The 23,631-nt window shown below is 31.9% G+C and overlaps 1 protein-coding gene across 3 annotated transcripts in view; it reads left to right on the forward strand.

The window, feature by feature from the left end:
- Nucleotides 1-23,631, forward strand: part of LOC145284728 (ADP-ribosylation factor-like protein 16) — a 301,276-nt gene that overhangs the window by 135,608 nt on the left and 142,037 nt on the right. For 2 of the 3 annotated variants that reach the window (XM_080133659.1, XM_080133658.1), the window contains exon 2: nt 17,526-17,584. The exons of the other annotated variant lie outside the window; for it this stretch is intronic. In XM_080133659.1, the coding sequence (XP_079989785.1) occupies nt 17,526-17,584 (59 nt within the window). The remainder of the gene's footprint in view (nt 1-17,525; nt 17,585-23,631) is intronic. 3 annotated transcript variants of the gene reach the window in all.

Here is a 23,631-nt window from a genome sequence, read left to right on the forward strand (position 1 = left end):
CCTTGGCCATTGCTATTGGTGGTAAAGAAGGTTTCTTGTAGTTATTGAAAGAAACAAGCTTGTTGTAATGAAATAATCAACTCAGACAATATAGCTGAGTTATTATTTTTGTAAGGGGGGAGCATAATGTGGGTTAAAATTATAAAAAAATGATTGTTGAAATTAGTAGCATATCCAAGAATAATAAAAAATGATGAAATGTAAGTTAATTGATTGGTGTGTTTGTAATGAAATCAAAGTTATTATTTTTTGTAAGAGACATCAAAGTTATTATTTTTTATAATGGGGGAGGGGCAATAATGTGGGTTAAAATTATGAAAAATGATTGTTGAAATAAGTAACATATCCAAAGATTTTGGAAAAAAATCAAATCTGAATTAATTGATTGGTGTATTTGTAATAAAAGCTCAGACAATTTATCAGTTTCTGTAGGTGGTCAACAATGTTTTTCTGAATTTTCAATGTTAACTTCGGGGAATGACGTCACAGTTGTAGTGGTGAGTAGAAAGGCACATTATTATGTTGCTTCTTAATATGCTTTGGAGTTCTCTATGAATTAACAAACCTTCACTTTTGGGGTGGGGCTGGAGAGAGTAATGTCCATTTTGGGGTCACTATGAAATCTCTCACAATGTCATATTTCAAAAATATGGAATGACTATGGAATCATATTCCGGAAATGACATCGTTTCTCTTACTAATGTGTTGTTGGTGGTTGTGGTAGTAAGGGGAGAGAACTAAATTAATATTGAAAATTGTGGTAAAGTAAAAGTTGCCTAATAATCATTTGCATCAATGCATTTATGTAATTATTTATAAAACCTGCCGAGTTATGGTCAAGAAATGATATAATTTCACTTAAAATGATGCTGTCAGTAGTAGGGAGGGAAAGAACACAGTAATGTGGAATTTTGTAGTGAAGCAAGGGTTGCCTAATCACAAAGCTTCTCAACATATTTATTTGTTTGTAAAACTTGCTGAGTAATCTTCCGAAAATGATGTCTTTTTTCCAAAACATTTTGTTGTCGATAGTGGGGAAAAAATGAAACACAGTAATGTGGAATTTGATAATGAAGCAAGGGTTGTCTAATCACTTAACTGTGCCAATGTATTTATGCATTAATTTTAAAATCTTGCTGAGACATCTTCCAAAAATGACATCATTTTTCTTCCAATAATAATGACGATAGTGAGGAAGGAAAGAAATGCAGTAATGTTGAAATTTATGATGAAGCAAGGGTTGTGAACTCATTAACCAACACAATGTATTTATGTATTAATTTGGAAAAATAATTTCAATTTTCTTAAAATTATGGTAGCCTTGGTGGGAAAAGAAATTATTTCATATATGTTGCACAATATTGTACAATACCCGTTGAGAGTATGTTAAATTGTTTCATATATGTAAATAAATTACTCGTCCGAAGGTAGGTAAACATATTTTAAATACATGTTGTAAATTACGCATCCCAAAAAGGTAAACTTATTTCATATACATTCTGTAAATTACCTGTCCCAGGGAAGTTACAATTATTTCATATACATTCTGTAAATTACCTGTCCCAGGGAAGGTACAATTATTTTATATACATTTTGTAAATTACCTGTCCTAGGGAAGGTACAATTATTTCATACATGTGTAATAGCCGTGCTAGGGTAGGTAAAATATTCTTTTTCTCAAAATAACAAATTATACATTGCTGCGGACCAGGATATAATAATACCCTAACTCGCCACAAGAAAATAATGAAACAAATGGAATTGAAGGAAACAAATTGATGGATAAGATAAATGTGTCGTTTATTTACTGTTGAAAGAATGAATGTTTTAGATATAACATGTGTTCATGTCCACACGGGTGTAACCATCGTTTGCAGAGGACTGGTGTCATAGAAAGAAAAGGAAATGTGTGTTCATCTCAAGTTCGGGTCAATATCGTTTGTTCGCGCATGGGAAGAGAAGTGAGTAATGTAATAGAACGAGAAATGGCAGTCCATCGTGTAGACAAAGAAAAGGATAGAGGGTTGACGTCAGTTAGCAGTCAGCTACGCGAAGGTGTTCTCAGGGACCAGTAGTAGATAGAGAGAGAAAGAGTGAGAATGTGTACGTATGGTCTGTTAGCTTTTTGCCCCACATAGTAGCAAATGACGTGAGGTAAGCTGGGCCGAAAAGAAGAAGCTGCTTGTTGCTCTTTCTTTTATACTTGTTTCCGGTGGTCTTTTGCGCATGTGTGTATTTCCTTTGAAAGGAAGTGACGTCATCCTTGTGTGCGTACGTGTGCGCGTTAGCATGTGTGTAGATACACGTGAATGTGAGTGTATGTACGTGAACGTGAATATATGTACGTGTGTGGACGTGGGTGCGTATGTTTGTGTGCACGTATGTATATGACAAGTAATATAGCTTGAAATGTGAACGTGTTTTTGTGTGAGACTAGGAGAGGCTTGCGCAACATAGACATTAAAAATTCCTTTCTCCAAAAAATAACAATTATATTCAAAATCAACTTCAATTTTCTCATTGTTTATACCGTCCCAAGCAACGCCGGGTAGCGGCGCTAGTATAATATAAGTAAATGTTTTTATAACTAAAATAATATAATCTATATATCTATAAAAGTGAAATTGTCTGTGTGTGTGTGTGTATTTCCCTACGAAACTACTCTATCAATTTTCAGTATAATATAATAATATTTAAGTATAATACAAAAAAAATGTTTCTATAATTGATATAATACAAAAAAACTGTTTTTATAATTGATATAATACAAAAATAAAAAAGTTTTTAAAACTATTATAATATAAAAATAAATAAATGTATTTATAATTAATATAATACAAAAATAAATAAATGGTTTTAATACCAAAAAATTAATAATTGTTTTTGTAGTTAATATTATACAAAAATAAATAATTTTTTTCATAATTAATATAATACAAAAAATAAATAAATGTTTGAAAAATAATTATAATAATAAAAAAGTTTTTATAATTAATATGATACAAAAATAAATAGATGTTTTATACATAATACAAAAATAGTGTTTACATAATAATTATGATACAAAAAATAAATAAATATTTTTAGAATTAATAAATGTTTTTATAATTAATGTTATGCAAAAAATAAATGTTTTTTAAATTAATATTATACAAAAAGTGAATATTTTTATAATTATATGATACAAAATAAATAAATTATTCTTTAACTAAAAACTACAGAAAGTGTGTCATAATTGATATAATACACAAAATAAATAAATGTTTTTATAGTTAATATGAAAGAAAAATCAATAGATGTTTTTATAATTGATATTATACAAAAAACGATATTTTTATGATTAATATGATACAAAAAATAAATGTTTTTTAATTGAAAATTTAATACAAATATAAATGTTTTTACATTAATGTAATACAAAAGATAAATGTTTTTATTATGATTATAATACAAAAATAAAGTATTGTTTTTAAAATTAGTAAATAAATAAATGTTTACAAATTAATATTGTAAAAAAAATGAATATTTTTTAATTTATATAATATTTATATAATACAAAAAAATGAATGTTTTATAATTAATATAAAAATGTTTTTATAATTAATATAATGTAAAAAGAATTAAATGTATTTGTAATGTATATAATACAAAAATTTTAAAATATTTTTATAATTTTATAATACTAGGATGGAGTACTGGTGCCACATCTCTGCAAGAGCTGCTAAAAACAGCCTATACTGACTTGACAGGGTATAAAATAGACTTCGTGTCTTAGCGAGGGATGCCCTTTTCTCTTCCCTGCGACCTCTCTCCCACAGAAGAGACGTTGCGAGCCTGTCTTTATTTTATCGTTATTTCCATGGCAAGTGCTCGTCTGAGCTTCAATCTATGGTCCCCCTTGCCAATCTTTCATGAAAGACACTCGTTTAGCTGAAACCACTGTCAATAATTTTCCCCACTCTTTATCTGTGCCTAAATCAAAATGTAGATTTCATGAACAAAGCTTCTTTCTTAGAAGTGCACGCCTGTGGAACTCTGTTCCATTTGCCTGTTTCCTACTACAACTTTGATGTCTTCAAGTCCAACATAAACAAATTCCTGATAAACCACCCTCTTAAGTAAGACACTTTATCAAATCTCCATTACTAACGATTACTACGATATTATCCCATTGATTTTTGTACACGCAATGACCCTTATCCCCGAGTGGCTTCCGGGCCTTCAGAGGTGAAGACTACCATGTAAAAAAAAAAAAAAATTATATAAGACAAAAAATAAATTTATTTTTGTTAAAATAATACAAATAATAAATAGGTGTTTATAGTATAAATATAATATAAAACAAAATGTTTTTAACTAATATAATACATCAATAATCAATGTTTTTATAATTATCATAATACAAAAAATAAATGTTTATATAATTAATATCATACAAAAATTTTTTTAAATAAACTTTTTTATAATTAATATCATACAAAAAATGAATAGGTATAATACATAAATGTTTTCATAATTAATATAATGTAAAAAGAATTAAATGTATTTGTAATGTATATAATACAAAAATTAATAACGCAAGAAGATAAGTTAATGGTTTTATAATATAATAAAAAATAACATTAATGTTTTTATAATAAATATTTCAACAAATAAACATTTTTTATAATAAATAGAATACAAAAATGCACGAATGTTTTTACAATTGCTATACAATAATTAAATGTTTTTAAATTATTACAGTACAAAAAATAAAAAAACTTTTTATAATTAATATAAATTAAATAAATGTTTCTATGATTAATATAATACAAAAATAAATAAATGTTTGAATAGTAAATATTTTACAAAAACCTACTAACGTTTTTATAATAATTATAATACAAAAAATGTTTTCACAATTAATATAATACAAAACATAAAAGTTTTCATAATTAATATAATACAAAAAATAAATATTTTTATAACAAATATAATACAAAAATACAAAAATGTTTTTATAATTAATATAATACATCAATAAAAAATGTGTTTATGAATAATAAAAAAAATGCTTTTACAAGTAATATAACACAAAAATGCTTTTCCTAATAAATACAATATAACAAAATAAATAAATATATTTTATAAATAATATAACACAAAAATTAGTGAATGTTATAATTGATATTATTTAAAAATAAATTAATGTTTTTATGAATTATATAATATCAAAATAAGTAAATTTCTATAATGAATATAATACAAAAACATATAAATATTTTTATAATAAATATAATACAAAAAATATATAAATATTTTTATAACAAATATTATTAAAAAATATATGAATATTTTACAATTAAGGAAATACAAAAATAAATGTTTTTGTTATAAAAAACACAAATAAATTATTTGACAATAAAAATAAAATAAAAACAAATAAATGTTTCACAATTAATATGACAGAAAAATAAATAAATGTTTTTGTTATTAATATAACACGAATAATAAATAAACTTTTTTATAAATTCTTTTATACAAAAATAAATAAATGTTTTTATAATTAATATTATACAAAAATAAGTTAATGTTTTTGCAATTAATATAATGCAAAATAAATAAATTATTTTATATTTCATTAGTAAAATAAATCAATAAATCTTTTTATAATACATATCATGCAAAAAAATACAAATATTTTCATAATTAATATAGAAAAGAAATGTTTTTATAATTTTAATACAAAAAATGTCTTTTTGTTAATATAATACAAAAATATATAAAATTTTTTCTGAATAATATAATATAAAAAATAAATGTTTTTATAAATATAAATGTTATTATAATTATTGAAATGCAAAAATAAATATTTTTATAATTAATATAATACAAAAAATTAATAATTGTCTTCATAATCACTATAATAGAAAAAAAGAAATGTTTTTATAATAAACATAATACAAAAAATTAATAAATATTTTTATAATTAACATTATACAAAAAATATTAAAATGTTTTTATAATCAATAAAATACAAAAATAAATGAATGTTTTTATAAATAATTTTTTTATAAATTATATAATACAAAAATAAATGTTTTTATAATTAATATTATACCAAAAATAGATAAATGTTTTTATGAATCATCATTATGCCAGATCAAATATAAAAAAATTAATTAATGTATTATCTTTATCATTAAATTAAATTATAATTATATAAATTAAATTAAATACATTAATTGATGTATTATCTTATCATAAAAAGCATTTATTTATTTTTGTATGATGTTGATTCAACATCATACAAAATAAATAAATACTTTTTATGATAAGATAATACAAAAAATAAATAAATCAAAAAAATATATAATACAAAAATAAAAAAAAATGTTTTTCTTGTTAATATTATTCCAAAATAAATAAATGTTTTATAAATTATATAATACTAAAAAAGTATATGTTTTAATGATTAATATAATACAATAAATAAATATTTTAATAATAAATAATACAAAAAATAAATGTTTTTATAACAAATATTAAACAAAAAATATATAAATATTTTTATAATTAATTTAATACAATAAATGTTTTGATAATTAATATAATACAAAAATAAATAAATGTTTTTATTATTAATATGATACAAAAAATAGATAAATGTTTTTATAAATCATATGATACACAAAATAGATGTTTTTATAATTAATATGATATAAAAATAAATTAATGTTTTTATAATTAATATAATACAAAAATAAATAAATGTTTTTATATTTCAAAAAATGAAAAAAATAAATTAATGTTTTTTATATTAATCTATAATATAAAGCTGAACGTCTGTGTGTGTGTCTGGTCACGAATAGGCTCCTATATGGTTGACTATTATAGAAAACTGATCACATATAATGATAGAAGATTTATCGAGACACAGGAATGGGTATGTTTGATTTGGCATAATTATGATTCATTAAAATTGTGGGGTCTGCATCCGCGCCTGGTCCACAAAATATGGAAATAAAAAATTAAAAAAAAAAAACACGTTTACAAGTGTTTTTGATATAGATGTACATGATATTTTGATAAGTATGTTTTAACTTAAATAGGGATGATATAATAAAATTGTGGGGTCTGCGTTCACGTCTGGCCTCCATAGAATGAAAATAAGCACAAACTTTAATAAAGACTTTTCATATCTATCTGCGTAAGTATACTTTGATAATTATATTTCAGTTTGAAGAAATATGGTATAATAAAATTATGGGGTGTTCGTTCGTGCCTGACCTCCATAGAATGTAAATATGTCACAAAGTTTAACAAAGTTTTTTAATATAGATCCACAGAATATTGTGATAAGTGTTTCAGTGTGAACAGGTATGGTATAATAAATTATAGGGTTTATCTATTTTATTTTTATTTTCATATTTTGCTTTGGTTTTGATACCCCCAAATTTGAAGCTATCTCTTTACAACCCTTCCTTTTCATAACCTATCATACTTTCATAAATCAGAGTCCATTTTCTGTAGGCCGTTTTTGAACCCAGTCAACGACGGGTACTTTTGCTAGTATTAAACTAAAAATAAGAAATTTTTTATAATTAATATAATAGAAAAATAATTTTTTTCTTATTAATATAATAATGTGTTAATAAGTTACCGGTGACAATGGAATGAGTCCGTTTTAGTAATTAGATGGCTCAAGGATATTTGTATAACTAAATGGCAAATTTTTAAAGGTGTTATTTCGAGGATCATAATGTCGTAAGTTCACCATAGGCCAGTAAGCTAAAGCGTTCCTGTTTTTTCACCTCCTTTTCCTCTTAGTGTTACATATTCAAGCCTGCCTACCATATCTAATTTTTTTTTATTGTGCTCGCACGGTCACTCACCGCTATTTACATTTTTTTAGGGGGTTGCTTGATTTTTAAAAAAATATTTTTTGTTATGGCTCACATAGGTAATAACTATTATTAAATGTTTTGTTTTTATTTTTTAACGCAAATAGATCACAAACCAAAGTAAATTGTTTTTGCCCAATTCCCCCCGATTGTATTTTCTTTTGGGTATATATATTAAAAAATGTTTGTGCATACTTTAAACACTTATAACTAACATTGAATGTTTCTTTTTTATTTTTCCACGAAAATAGGTCACAAAACATAAATTATTTTTTGCCCAATTTCCATCAATTTTATTTCCTTTTAGGTATATATATTGAAAAATCTTTGCAAACAATATTTCTTTCAAAATTATAAAAAAATTATGTATCTATTGTCCAACATTAAAATTTAAAAAGGTTTACATTATTTCAAATTATAAAGTGTCCCATTTATATTATTTAAAATAAAAACAAAATTCTGTATATATTGTTTAAAATAAATAATTATTGTTTATTATTTAAAGAAAACATTCTGTTTATATTGTTTCTTTTTTTCTGCTTATTTCAAACTGTCACTTTCTGAAATACTGTTTACATTTTTACATAGTAATGTACACGTGACTACAGGAATTTTGTTCCTTTTAAGTGATAGATGGTTTGAGAGCATTTGCCCACCTAAACTCCAGTCTAGACAACAAAAATACCATACCCGGAAACATACCCTGCCCATCAGATTAGTACGCATGAGCCAAACGAGACTGCAACCACCAAATTTTGTTGTTTGTTCATAGTATTCCATAATATGTGGGAATCCTGACAGCAATTATCAAAGTTACATTTTGGGCGAATTTTATGACAACCTCACCTCCACTCAAAACATGGGGTGTCTATTCTAAAAGCTGTTCTAAACAGGGGGGTTGGGAGTATCCATTCCAAAAGTTGTTTTTAACATGAGGAGGTTGGAGGTTGGGCAACAACAGCCGTACTTTAATTTTTTACGTGGTGGGGGTATGCTACCACAGGGCAATGCCGGTTAATATGTCCTGCTAGTAATTAATATAATACAAAAAATAAATAAACGTTTTTATAATTAATCTTTATATATAAATTAGCGGGGCTATCCAGCATTGCCCGAGACCGTATAGACAATGAGAAAATTGAATTTGATTTTAAATATATTTGTTATTCTAAGGAGAGAGGAATTTTTAATGTCTATGTATCATTTGCTATTTCGAGCAAAAGAATATTTTACCTACCCTAGAACGGGTATTACATGCATGAAATAATTGTATCTTACCTAGGGTAGGTAATTTACAGCATGTATATGAAATAATTTTACCTTTGCAAGGCCGGGTAATATACAACACATACTAAAAATAATTTTACCTACACTAAGACGGGTAATTTAAATACATATGTGAAACAATTTCACATACTTTTTTTTTACTGCAAAATGAACATTACTTTCTCCAACCCAACCCCCCCAAAAAAACGCAAGAGCACGTTTAAAATTAACATAATCATGCTTCTTTCGACCCATCACTACATTCCTGGATGATAACATAAAAAATTCAAAAAAATATAGATTACCCTCTAAAGAAACTGGCCTAGTAAACTTTCATAGTAAACCAACAATATATATGCATTAATCTAATTTTGAGATCATAAACTGTTTAAACCATATCCGGAATTGACTTCACAAATGAAGTAATTTTGAGATAGAAAATTGTTTAAGCCATTTACGGTACAGACTTTATATTCTGCCACCCTCATTTAATCCAGAGCGACGCTGATTATTCTGCTAGTATAAATTTGCCCCTATCTCATTCAATCCCGAGCAACACGGGGAATTTTGCTAATATATATTTCCATCAATCTCAGGTGATGTTGGGGATATTGCTAGTAAATTTTCTCACTTATCTCATTCAATTTTTAGCAACGACGGGTATTCTGCTAGTGTATATGTGCAGCTATCTAATACAGTCCACAGCAACGCCAAGTATTCATCTATTCTCATTTTCCTATCTCATTCATCCCCAGGCGACGCCAGGTATTCTGATAGTATTTATTTGCACCTGCATTATTAAATCCTGGATGATGCCTGGTATTCTGCTTCTATATATTTCCACCTATATCATTTAATCCGGGGCAATGCAGGGTATTTTGCTAATATATATTTCCACCTATCCCATTCAATCCCAAGCAACACTGGGAATTTTGCTAGTATATATTCTCACCCACTTCATTCAATCCCAGGCAACGCTGGGTATTCCACTTCTATATATCTCAATCTATCTCATTACATCCTGGGCGCTGCTAGGTATCCTGTTAATATATATTTCAATCAATCTCATTCAATCCAAGGCAACGCCAGGTATTCTGCTAGTATACATTTGCATCTATCTCATTGGATCCCAGGTGCCTGTGTATTCTGCTTGCATACATTTGCATGTATCTCATTCAATCTCGATTGACTCGGGGTAATCTGCTAGTATATATTTGGACCTATCTTGTTGAATCCCATAATTGTTGGATACGTTACTAATTTCGAAAATCATTTTTCATAATTTAACCCACATTATCCCCTCCCCTTTTACTAAAAAAATAATTTGAAATATTGTCTGGGCTGTTTTTCATTACAAACGCACCAATCAAATAACTCACAGTTCATCATTTTTCATAATTCTTGAATATGTTACTAATTTCGACAATTATTTCTCATGATTCAACCCACATTATCGCCTCCCTCTTACTAAAATAATAACTTTGATACATTGTCTGGGCTGTTTATTTTATTACAAACACTAATAAAATAACTCACATTTCATCATTTTTCATAATTCTTAGATATTTTACTAATTTCGACAATCAATTTAAATGATTAAACCCACATTATTGCCCCACTCTTATTAAAATAATAACTTTCATACATTCTGCTAGTATATATTTCCAGCAACATCATTCAATACCAGGCGATGGTGGATACAAAGCTAGTATATATTTCCAGCAAGGTTATTCAATCCCAGGCCATGGCGGGTATGCTTCTATTATATATTTCCACCTATTTAATCCATTCAAGGGCGATTCTGGGTATTCTGCTAGTATATATTAACACCTGTCTCATTCAATCCCAGGCTGCGCCGGGTATTCTGCTAGTATATAATTCCATCTATGTAATTCAATCACGGGCGATGCCGGGTATTCTGTTAATACATATTTCCGCCTATCTAATCCAAACCCAGGCCACACTGAATATTTTGCTTGTACATATTTCCACCTATCTCATACAATCCCGGGCGATGCCGGGTATTCTGCCAGTACAAATATCCACCTATCTTATCTGATCCCAGGCGATGCCAGGTATTCTGCTAGGAAACATTTCACCTATTTCATCCAATCCTGGGCAAATCCAAAGTTAGCATTCGTACAAATTTACTGAAGTCACAAAGACCCTGTACCCTCCCCCTCCCCAATTTCTTATAGGGCCCTGTGCCTCAGTTTGTTTACGATTGTGATTTTTTGCTTTTATTTTTTTAATTTATTCATAATTTAATTGTAAAATTTTTCATGAGAAAATAAACTAATATATATATATATATATATATATATATATATATATATATATATATAAAGATCAAAGTGTAGTATCTGTCCTTAGAATTCAAGTGGTCTCATCTTTTCCTCCTCCTTCCCCCTAAATAGTATTAGGATATCATAATGTTACTAATACTAAAAAGAAAATGACCGTTTGTTTTTGTTTTGTAAACATAGCGTGTCGTTCCTCGCATCGCTAAATATTTTTTAAGCGTAAATTTTTTTTTTCCTTATCATTTTTCCTTGTTATTTTTCGTTATTCCCTCGTATTTTACTATTTTTAACCCGATAATCACATTGGTACCATTTTCATAACGTGTAAGTTAATATTTTAATTTGTACAATACTGACATTTTACACATAAAGGGTCTCTTATTTAAAGTATACAAACGTTGCCATTAAAGTGTGATGATGTCACATACCGTGACATGACTAAGCGTTTTTTAAAATATGTATAAATAACATAAGAATCTATTTTAAATTGTAAAGAATTACATAGTATTTAACGTTAAAATGTCATTAAATCTGATGACCCCACCCCTGCAGAAAACTGGCCAGATGACCAACTTAGAGTTGACTGTTGGAGCCAAAATTTTTATATTTTTTGTCCGAAGGTTGGAGCTTGATACCAAATTTGTCAAGTTTTGTTGTGTCTGTCGAAAGATTTTGACGGACATGCAAACATACACACTAACAGATGTTTGAGATTTATATATATAGAAGATAGAAGGCAAAAGTGTCATGCACGTTTTTGTATGTCCAAGAAAGGCTTTGGGGGGGGGGTCTCAAGAGGGTTACTATTATGGAGAACTTTTTATATACTTCCCAGATTATAATATGTACGATTTACGAACGGACATCGTCTCTACATTCATTTTGATCGACTTTTATAAAATTCTCTCTATTCCATCCTTTCACGTGTTTGTTCACCTTTTTTGTATAAATAAAGACCACAGATGTGCTTACAGTTATATTTCATAGGATTAGCGAATCTCTCGACAGAGGCAACCTTTCTAGGGCAATTGCTCTTGGCATATCTAAGGCCTTTGATAGGGTATGGCATGAAGGTTTACTTCACAAGATCTCTAGCTACGGTATAGCTGGAAATGTCTTCTCAATTATTAAATCATTTCTTTCTGATAGGTTCATAAGAATAGTAGTTGATGGGCAAAAATCAGAAGCTCACAGTATTAATGCTGGAGTCCCTCAGGGGTCCATCCTGGGCCAACTCTTTTCCTGATCTACATTAATGATCTTCCAAATCACATCCTTACATCATTTGTAGACATTTATGTTGATGACACTACCATCTATGGTAGCACATCTAAGTCAGTAAACGACCAAGTTCTTTCTGATTCTCTTTCCTCTGATCTTGAGCACATGGTACAATGGGGAAAAGGAGTGGCTGGTTACTTTTAATGCATCTAAAACCAAGCTTCTATCTTTACATCATAAACATTCTGATCCCCATCTGGCATCAGTTGAAATGAATGGCTCTCGTCTTGAGGAGGCCTCATGTTTTGACAAGCTTCTGGGCTTGACCTTTACTCCTGATCTTAAATGGGACAGGTACATTAAATCTGTTGCCAAGGCCACTGGAAAAATGGTGGGATCCTTCTATCGATCCAGTAGATATCTCACTGCTGATGCAATTCTCTATCTATATAAGAGCCAGGTACGTCCAAGGATGGAATACTGTTGCCACATCTGGGCAGGAGCTGCTAGAAAGGACTTGTCCTGCCTTGACAGAGTTCAAAATAGACTTCATAGCCTCGTAGGAGATATCTTTTTCTCTTCCCTACAACCCCTATCTCACAGAAGAGATGTTGAAAGTTTGTCTCTACTGTATCATTATTTTCATGGAAAGTGTTCGACTGAGCTTCAATCTATGGTCCCCCCTCGCCAAACTTTCACAAGAAACACTCGTCTAGCTGAAAACACTATCAATAATTCCCCCCACTTGTTATCTGTACCTAAACATAGATTCCATGAACAAAGCTTCTTTCTTAGAACTGCACGCCTGTGGAATTGTCTCCCATATTCCTACTTTCCAGCTGACTACAATATGGTTGTCTTCAAGTCTAACGTAAATAAGTTCCTGACGAGCCGTTCCACTTGTTAACAAGTTTACCAAATTTCCATTACTAGCGATTACTATATTGTCCAATTTCTACTGTACACTCTTTAACCCCTATCCCCGAGTGGCCACTTGGCCTTGATAAGTGCTGATGCCTATGTAAAAAAAAAAAAAAAAAACTAATCAGAGAGAAGTAGGCCACCTGGCTTACATGCCGGAACGTCTTGAAAACAATTAGCTATGATCAATGTTAAGAAAATCCTTCATATCAGACCGTTGCTATTCATTTGAGAGTTCCCCTTTTTTCGGGGGAACTTGGTTTCCCCAGCATCTTGGGGAAGCAAATAAATGAAATGGTGGAAAGCTTAACTGGCCTTTAGCCAACAGTCATTTCTGCGCTTGCATGAACTCATTCACTTAGCAAGTCCACTTTTTGATTGACATCGATAAATTTGAACGCTTTTTACTTGCTATGGCATTGTAGCGTAGTGGTAAGATCTCAAGTTTTCTTTCACTTTCTTTTCCACCTCCACATCATGGGTTCGAGCCTGCCTGCTACTACCACTTTTTCTTTTTTTTCATTTACACCTCCAAACACCCAGGCAACACCGGGCACCCCTGCTAGTCTATGATATAAAAGCGAAAATGTGTGTTAGTGTGTGCAGTTTTTTTGTATGTCCGACAAAGGCTTTTTCAGGTCGCTCCAAGAGGGGGAGGGCCGTCACTAATTCTTACAACCTTTTATATACTCCCTAGATTATAATATCTCTGATTTACGAAAGGCGGTTGTGTCTATCTTTTATTTGAGCAACTTTTACACGCTATTTTCGCACTATTTTTTGGTCTCTGCATGTTTGTTTTGCTTTTCAGTATAAAAGCGAAACTGAATCCATAGCAAATGAGTCTTCCCTGGCACTCGTGCTGGGAGGTCCAGAAAAGCAATGAGCTTTGATCAATGTTTTTTTTTTTTAATTAAAAAATTTTTTTTTTATTACATTTTCACCCCAAACAAGGTACATTGCCACTTTGGTGTAGGGGGCTACTATCAGGGGTAACAACTACTGGGATACTATGTAGGGATTTGGGTAGCAAGATGTTGGTTCACGTTGCACTTGAACTTCTGCACGTCAGTACAGTTGGGGAAGCAGGGACCTGGAATGGAATTCCAAAGTCTAGCGGTTCTGGGGAAGAAACTACAGGAGTAGAAAGATCTTTTACATCTAGGGATCTCTACAGTGTGGGGGTGGGACTTAGCAGCCTGTCGGGTTTGTCAAGAATGTTCACGTCGTGGGGGCACAAGTGTGGTGAAAACCCATCATATCAGACAATTACTATTCATTTGGACACTTCCCTTTTTATGGGGAGCTGGTTTTCACCAACATCTTGGGGAAACTGGCTTGCAACCAAATATGATTTAATTCTCCTATGGCGTGATGTTTGACCTCATTAAATTTACGCACATGTGTGAACTCATTCACTTAACTTTTTAATCATTTAATTTCAACCATTCTTACTTCTGCTGTCCGCGTAGCATCGCAGTGAGTTATCAGGCTATCACTTTCTTTTCTGCCTTCTACTCAAGGCTTCGGGTTCTAGCCTACCTGCCTACCAAAACCTTTTTTTTTTCTTTTACACCTCCAAACACCCAGAAAATGCTGGGCACCCCCCCGCTAGTCTATTATATAAAAGGCAAAATGGGCACATGTATTTGTGTATGTCCAAGAAAGGCTTTTTCATGGGAGTTCTCGTCAAGGTTACTATTTTGGAGAACTTTTATTATACTCTCTAGATTGTGTGTGGCATCCGTCAGTCGAAACGACTATGGATCAGCGCTGTATTAAGATGTTGCCTGTATGCATCCTTTTGTGTGACTCTAGAGACCAATTCTTGATTTGCATAGTCTGCCACAGCCTTGACATACGAAGGTTGTTATGCAATTTGCCACTTCATCCGGCTGTTCCGCCTGTACACTTGCTCTTCTCCTAGCTCTCCTTGCAGCGTTTTCAACATGGAGGGTCCTCTCGCTGATTATAATCCCCTGGCGTATCATTTTCCTCCAGGCAGTTCTGTCAGCTGCAGAGGCTTCCCATGTATTCCTGCCCACCGGGAGAGCCTTCATGTCACGCTTGCAGACATCCCTGTATAGATATCTCCAATTTGTGAATGGATGTCATCTCTATCTTTTATTTGATCGAGTTTAAAAAAAATCACTGGTTTCCGGTGTTTGTTTGTCTTTTCATATAAATAAAATGAAACTGATCGAAGCAAAGGCACCATCCGCCTGGTCTTCTGGGCCGGGACATCTTGAAGGCAATTAGCTTTGATCAATGTGGGGGAAACCCTTCATATCAGACAATTGCTATTTGGACACTGCCAGAGCTCCTTCTTTTTGGGAGGAGCTGGTTTTCCCCAACATTATGGGGAAACAAATTCAGCAGAAAGTTAAAAGCTTAACTGGCCTACAGTCAGTCATTTTGCTATCCGCTATAGCGTAATGCTTGACATCACTAAATTTCAACGCTTTACACTTCCGCTTGCATCATGTTGTAGCGGTAAACTCTCAGCTTTTCTTTTGCTTTTTTTTTCGCCTGCCTGCCTATTACCACTTTTTTTTTTTACCTACAAACACCCGGGAAATGCTGGACACCCCCGCTAGTAATTAATACAAGACGTTTTTTCCCTCTTCATCATCAAATAACTATGAGAATCTTTTGAAGCAAAGTAGTTGTCAGTTATCTTGAGTAATGAATTATGAGATGACTCATTCATCATATAGTTGTATTACGATTATCTTTGCTTTAATAGTTTGAGATTTGAGAATTACTATCATCTATGTTTGATGTGCTTATGATGATTGGTATGTTTTGCATATGAATTTTGATAAAAAACAAAAAAGGAAAACAGCTTAAAGAAACATTTCCATGGCTGTTTCAGGATCTTTTGCTTTTAAGAAATGCATTATGTTTACATGAGAATAGTAATTTCCAGATACAAAAGTGTATTTAAAATGGGGTAAGTCAAACAAGATGGCAATGAATCAGTTTTAATCAATTCTTGGTACATTTATAAGTTGACATGACTTTCACAATCAGATGTATTCATATTTGTAATTTCTTTTTATATCACTACTACACTTCAGTTTATGAAACACCTTTTCAATGACCAATGATATCTTATACTATCCATTCTGTTGCTGTTACAAGTTGAATGTATATTATTTTTAAGTAATGCCATGGATTCTATCTTTAAATAGTGTTTTGAAATGTACACAAGATAAAAATTTGCTGACGTCTTCTTTGCTTGCACAGAAATGATAGCAGTTACATAAAACAGTTTTTTGATAAGAACACAGAAATGTAACATCCATTTCTACCCAAAGCATAACCTTGCCTTTTACAGCAGTCAAAATAGAAATGTCTATGCTACTTTATGTTATATTCCTTGTCTCCAGCCATGACCTATCTAGACAAGACAAAACATTCTGACTCAACATATTTTGTATTCTTGTTTTCATAATTCTTAATTACTCGTTCCTTGTGTTGATGAAACTGTATCAATAAAATTGATTTAAATGGTAGAAGTTTGTCTTAATAACCAAACCCATTTTCTTCATATCTAGTAAGGCTAGAAGGATGGCAATCTACTCAACCATCTTTTCATTCATACAAGCATCAAGCATACCAAACATCATCTACAAAATGGTGATTCCAACATTATCTCCAAACTCCGCAGCAGCATTACTTTGCATGCTTTACGTCCTGCAGTAATACACAAGCATTTCCTCCTTTACTCAATACCATGAATATCAACTCAACATACTCAAATGTTTCCATAATGAAAAATATCTTAATTTAGCTTCAGATTTCAGATTTCTGAATATCAAATTTGAATTCTAAAATTGATTGTTTGTTCATAAGATTTAAAAGTTAGTACTTTGATTTTTATTGAATAGAATAAGCAACATTTTTAATTTTCCTTCACAAAAAATTGGCTGGACAAGCAAAGGAGTTTTTGAAAATCTTCATGAAGTTCCTGCAACTATTCCTACAGTAAGTAAACATTTTATCAATCATGTTTTGTCTAAACAAACTTCTCTTTTTTAATACATATAAAAGGAAAACCTTTTTGGATTAGTTATCTCTAAATTAGTTTCTATAATTTTTTTCCATTCATAATGTTTTCTATATTTGGGTTATTTGCACTATTCTCATCTTTAGTTTGTTATTTATTTTGTTCATTAGTGGACAACTGGAAAGCAACCGAATATTGGAAGAGAGTGCATCGTGATGATTCACACCAATGAAGAGAAAAATAAGAAATAAGATTTCCAAATTTTAATTAAATTTAGAAATCCTAGCTGTAGTTCATTTCTTCTTAAATTCTTTGAAGGCTGTAAGTTAGAGAATTGTGACAGAGATGTGGAAGTAGCTAGCAAGAAAGATCAGAGCTGTATGCAACAAAATATTTTTTAAGAGATGCACTGCAATTAATAAATTTCTGCTTATTGTGAACATATGATCCCTAACTTATTACCAAACATTTACAATTTTTACAGATGTTCTTAAATTAATAGTTCATCACTCTTACCTATCAAATATTACTGCAGACTTTCCATGATGTGATTTAACTTAATTTTGATATTTTCAAATTATTTCTCTTTGCCATTTTATTCCAAATAAAAACGTGTATGCTACTTCTATAACATATCTTTACATACTATTATTAGATGTTTTGTGGATCAATACAAATAATCTCCATACAGCATTTCTATTTTTATTTATTTTTATTTTTTTGCTTCAGATTCTCATTCTATACGTCACTGTAAGATATTCCTCACAACTTAAGCTTTTGTAAGCACAGATTTCAAAATGTTTTGTATTATATTGCATTTAAATATTGCTATTAGCATTGAAACTTACAATATCATTTTCATGCTGTTGTGATATCATTTTCATGCTGCAGTGCGGCAAGATCATGGAGAAATGTGAAATTAAAACTTTTTATGTAACAACTTTTTTTGTTTATAGCAGATGATGTATTCCTTTTGTTACTTCATCAGTTATGATATCATGAATAATCTCTTCCACCTCCTCTTTGATGGATGATGCCATAACTTTGTGACATCATAAAGTGTACATGGGAATAAGCAAAATTTTTAAAACCATACTAGATGGTGCGTTTCATATATATTACAAGAATGTAATTTGCTTGATGCATTCTGCATAGTGTGTAATAAGTTGAATTTTGAAGATTATGATAATGCAGTGTTGGACAGGTAAACAGAACCAATGAAAATATTGAAAAAATTAATAATTTTCAATGAAATACTTATTTACCAACTTAATGAATCAAACCAAGATTGTATGGATGGTCTCATGACAAATATTGATAAGCTTTCAAGGTAACATTCTTTTTCAGAAAAAAAAATAATAAAAACTAATCGCAGGTAATTATGGGATGTCCATCATGCAAAAGTAGTTATGAAACGGTTATTTTTATTGTATGGGTTATTATTTTGTGCTTGACATTGTTACGTTATAGCCCCTGTACAGAATCTTTGATTTTGCATATTGACTGTTTCCCTCTAAATTGCTCACAACACATGAATAAAAAAATATAGATAAAATGAATATCATTACAAAGTCTGATTGACTGTCTGACGAGGAGGGAAGGGAGTTTGATATTGGAGTTGTGTAAAAGAAAATGTAAGTACAGGGTGTCCAAAAAGTCACTGAAGGGTTTTGAACTTAAATAGATTTTTTATTTTAGATGGTATCTTTCTGTAATTTTAACACAATCTGACTAAGACACTGGTAATTTAAAAAAAATACATGCAAAATTCAAACAATCTTTATTTATGAAAAATAATGTCTTTTAAATATTTCCTATTTTCAGCTTCGCATATTTGTGCTCTTTCCAAAACATTATTCATAACAGATTGCAAAATCTCTGGATTGCGATTTAACTCCCTTATTTCGTCCCTGATGTTTTCCTTCAATTCCTGTTGTTGTATATGGAAGGGGACAGATCCTGGTAAAAGAAACAAACTAAATTGGATCGAAAATAATATTTATTAATGGAGAATGCTAGAATCGAACTCAGTGATCAAAAGTTAAAAAGAATACATATTGCTATTTAGATGCAATTCTGGGAATGTAGAGAATTGTCCATTATATTAGAAATAATTATACAACAAGTAAGGTTAGAGAGGTCTGATGTTATGCAACAGAATCACTTCTTGTAGATGTGCACATTATGACTGTTATAAAGTACATAGCTACGGCTTCAATTGCATACAAAACTATGCATGAAACATGTGCAGCTCTATACGTAGACATCTTCCAATCAATAAAGCTTCTGGCACATAAGCAGCCTTTTGTTTTCTCATCACATTTCATATGTAATGAAGTGGGATTTAATTTTTTTTTTCTCCGGAACAACGTAAACACTTTGTAGATAATTTCATTCATTCAACAAAACATAGACATTTTATCATTGGACTGTTGTGTTTACATCTCCTGACACAGAATTTATCAACCACATGGATTCAAATGAACTTTGGATTCAGTCATTTTTACACACTCATCAGCAACCAACATGGCATATACAATTCCACCACTTGCAAAAATGGAAATGGACGGCGATTTATGAGAGAACTGGACGCTTTTCAAGTTAATATGGGAAAACTATGTGGTAGCAATGGAAATTGTGAAAAAAAAGCAGCAAAAATACAGGTTATTGGTAAGAAATGTCTGCAAATATATAAAAACCTGCTAGTGTCAGAAGAGGATCGAATGAGCACTAAAAAGCATTTTATAAAAACTCACTGACTACTTTGAGCCCAAACAAAACACCATATACCAACAGTATATGTTTAATTTCTGCATACAGGAACAGGACAAAACATTTGATATTTACTTAAACAAATTAAGATATTTAGTGAAAATCTGCAAATATGGTGCCCTTGAGGATGAATTACTGTGTCACCGAATTGTAATTGTCACCAGTAATAACAATGTATGGGCCAGGCTTCTTGGCGAATCTGGACTTACCTTAGACCAAACAACAGACATTTGTTGGAGCAGTGAACAGCCTGAACAACAACTTGACAGATTCAAGAAATCAACAAAGAATATCATTTTTACAAAAGTGGACAAAAATAGACACGTGGATTTATAAAGAATTGTAAATTCTGTGGACAGAGCCATGACAAAGGGATGTCAACTAATGTGTGTGATCTGCATAAAGCGCAATCACATTGCCAGGGTACGTCAATCACAAACACAGTCCACCTGTGGTGGATGAGGGGATATATTATACATATTCCCCAGTTGTACAAAATAGGAAAAATGAATTGTTTTGAGAAAGAAACAAACAACGCGTTTATTGAAATAAACGAACTAGAATTTATTTCATGAAGAAACAAATGAAAGAAAAGGGTACTGCACGTGTTTAGTTTGGCGTGTGTCTCTCACTGTTAACTGGTGAGAAGGAAAGTCTATTGTTGTATAGAGAGAGAGTAAGAGAGAGAGAGAAAGTCAATCCAGAGAGAAAGTGTGTAAGGTGTATGTACTGTCTGTTGGCTTTTGCCCCACACAGGTGACGTGAGGCTCGCGGGTGCACGCCCTGAAAAGGAATGGTTGGTCTGTCGACCGCTCAGCTTGTCAGCTGAATCGAAAAGAAAGGAAACAGCTCAGGTCTCTTGCTTTTGTAGTTGTTTCCGGTGGTCTTTTGCGCATGTGTGGATTTCCTTTAAAGGGAAGTGACATTGCCCATGTGTACGTACATGTGCGCACGTTAGCGTGTGTGTACACTCACATGAATGTGTGTGTATGTACGTGAACGTGAATATACGCACGTGTGTGTACGTGCACACATGTTTGTGTGTATGTATGTATATGACAAGAAAAATGGCTTGAGATGTGAACGCGTGTTTTGTGTGAGACTAGAAAGGGCTTGCACACGCTCACCTTAACAACCAAACAAACCCATGACACAACAAACTGCAAAGGTGCGCTATGTTGAAACAGAAGTGATGAAAGTATTTATGTTCAGGGGGTTCTGTCAGACCGCAAACAGTACCATGCAGACATTTGTTTATCCATCCCAGGAGACAGCACAAAGACCACATGCAGATTCCAGATTGACATAGGAACAAGCTCCAGTACTCTGGGCCTTGCCAACTGTTCTTCTTTTTATCAACTCGTGAGAAGACATGACAGCAGGCCAACAAACGTGTGACTAGAAGTCCAACAATTGTCAAGGGTCATGAAAGTACTTCTCGACTCCAGCTGCTTTTATATAGCCTGTAATTGCCATTTGCATCTGTATGGTGAGATTTTGCAAGTCCTCTGCTCCAGAAACACCATGTTGAGGGCTACCACTATTTCACTGGCTGTTTCACAGCTCAAAATTATCCAGATCAGACACTACAGCAACATCCTCTTTTTTTGACACGAGCCAGCTGTTTCTCACTCTCATGAGAACATCCACTCTGTTCTTCTCAGACGCCACCTTGATTATGCACAGCTTCAGAGGAAACTCCTGCATCAGCCCAGCCAGCATCCAAAGCCTGCACTTCACCAGCATCTTTGCTGCCTCCTTCGTCTTTACTCACTTATCATTTGAAATCAGGCAAACACAGTGGCAGAGTCTGTTTTCACACATCATGTAGTCTCCATTTCAAGGCCATATTCACTCCTTTGATAATTACATCCAATTCTGCCACATTGATGTAGCTAGCATCATCCTTCTTCCTTAGCCAGGCCGTGTACTCTGCAACCTATTTCCAAGATGACACCTGTTGCAATGCTGCATCGCACCACATGACTCCATCCAGTCTTTGCGGCAAATTCCATGTTCCTCGAACTGGGTTTTGCCTTTCCACTTCTTTCAGGACTTCTTCGATCAAGGCGGCCATTCTTCCTCCCACATTATCATCCCACCATCTTCCTTCGGCATGCTTCTTGATGTAGCTGCATGTTGGTCTATGCCCAATCAGCATGCCACATATGGAATAAAGCTCTCGCTTGTTGAGCTCTTCTTTGATTCACAGGATCTCATTTTGCCAAAAACTTTGTAGCTAATTCTACCCTATGTGATCAGGGCCACCTCCATATTTCCTCCTGTATTTAATGCAACTTACAAATATCTGTGCATTATATTGCCAAACTAATCAAAAACCTCAATTCCAGTAAAGCAACTGGCCCTGACAGCATTCCTATTATGGTGCTCAAAAAGCTTCAACCAGAACTAGTTCCCATACTTACAAAGCTATTTAAGCATTGTCTTAAGGAGAAATGCTTCTCAACACCCTGGAAAACCTCATCAGTATGCCCTGTATAAAAAAATTCAGGTGGTCAGTCATCCTCCTCTCAATGCAAACCAATCAGTCTTCTGTGCGTCATGAGTAAGTTGCTAGAATCTGTGTTAAATAGAGAAGTAGTCAACTACCTCAGCAAAAATAACCTTAGTGACATACAATATGCTTTCTGTTCTGCTAGATCTACAGCAGATGTGCTAACAGTTATATCTCATAGGATTAGCAAATCTCTCGACGGAGGCTTCCTTTCTAGGACAATTGCCTTTGCCATATCAAAGGCTTTTAATAGGGTAAGGCATAAAGGTCTACTTCATAAAATCTTCAGCTCCAGTATAGCTGGAATTTTTTTTTCAGTTATTAAATCATAATTTAATAATAAGGTTCATAAAAGTGGTGGTTGATCGGCAGAAATCTGAAGCTCACAGTATTAATGCTAGGATCCCTCAGGGGGTCCATCTTGGGCCCAACACTCTTCCTAATCATTATCAATGATCTCCTAAATCACATCCTAAGATCATTTGTAGACATTTATGCTGACGACCCTACCTTCTATGGCAACCCTACAAAGGCAGTAAATGACAAATTCTCTCTCCTCTGATTCTCTCTCCTCTGATCTTAATCATGTGGTGCAATTGAGAAAGAGGTGGGTGGTTAATTTTAATGCATCTAAGACCAAGCTTCTATCTTTCCATCATCAGCACTCTGATCCCCATCTGGCATCAATCAAAATGAATGGCTCTCATCTTAGAGAGGCTCCATGTTTTGACAAGCTTC

This window comes from Euprymna scolopes, chromosome 9 (genome assembly GCF_053919585.1).
Source record: "Euprymna scolopes isolate OS-2025 chromosome 9, ASM5391958v1, whole genome shotgun sequence".
NCBI lineage: Eukaryota > Metazoa > Mollusca > Cephalopoda > Sepiida > Sepiolidae > Euprymna > Euprymna scolopes.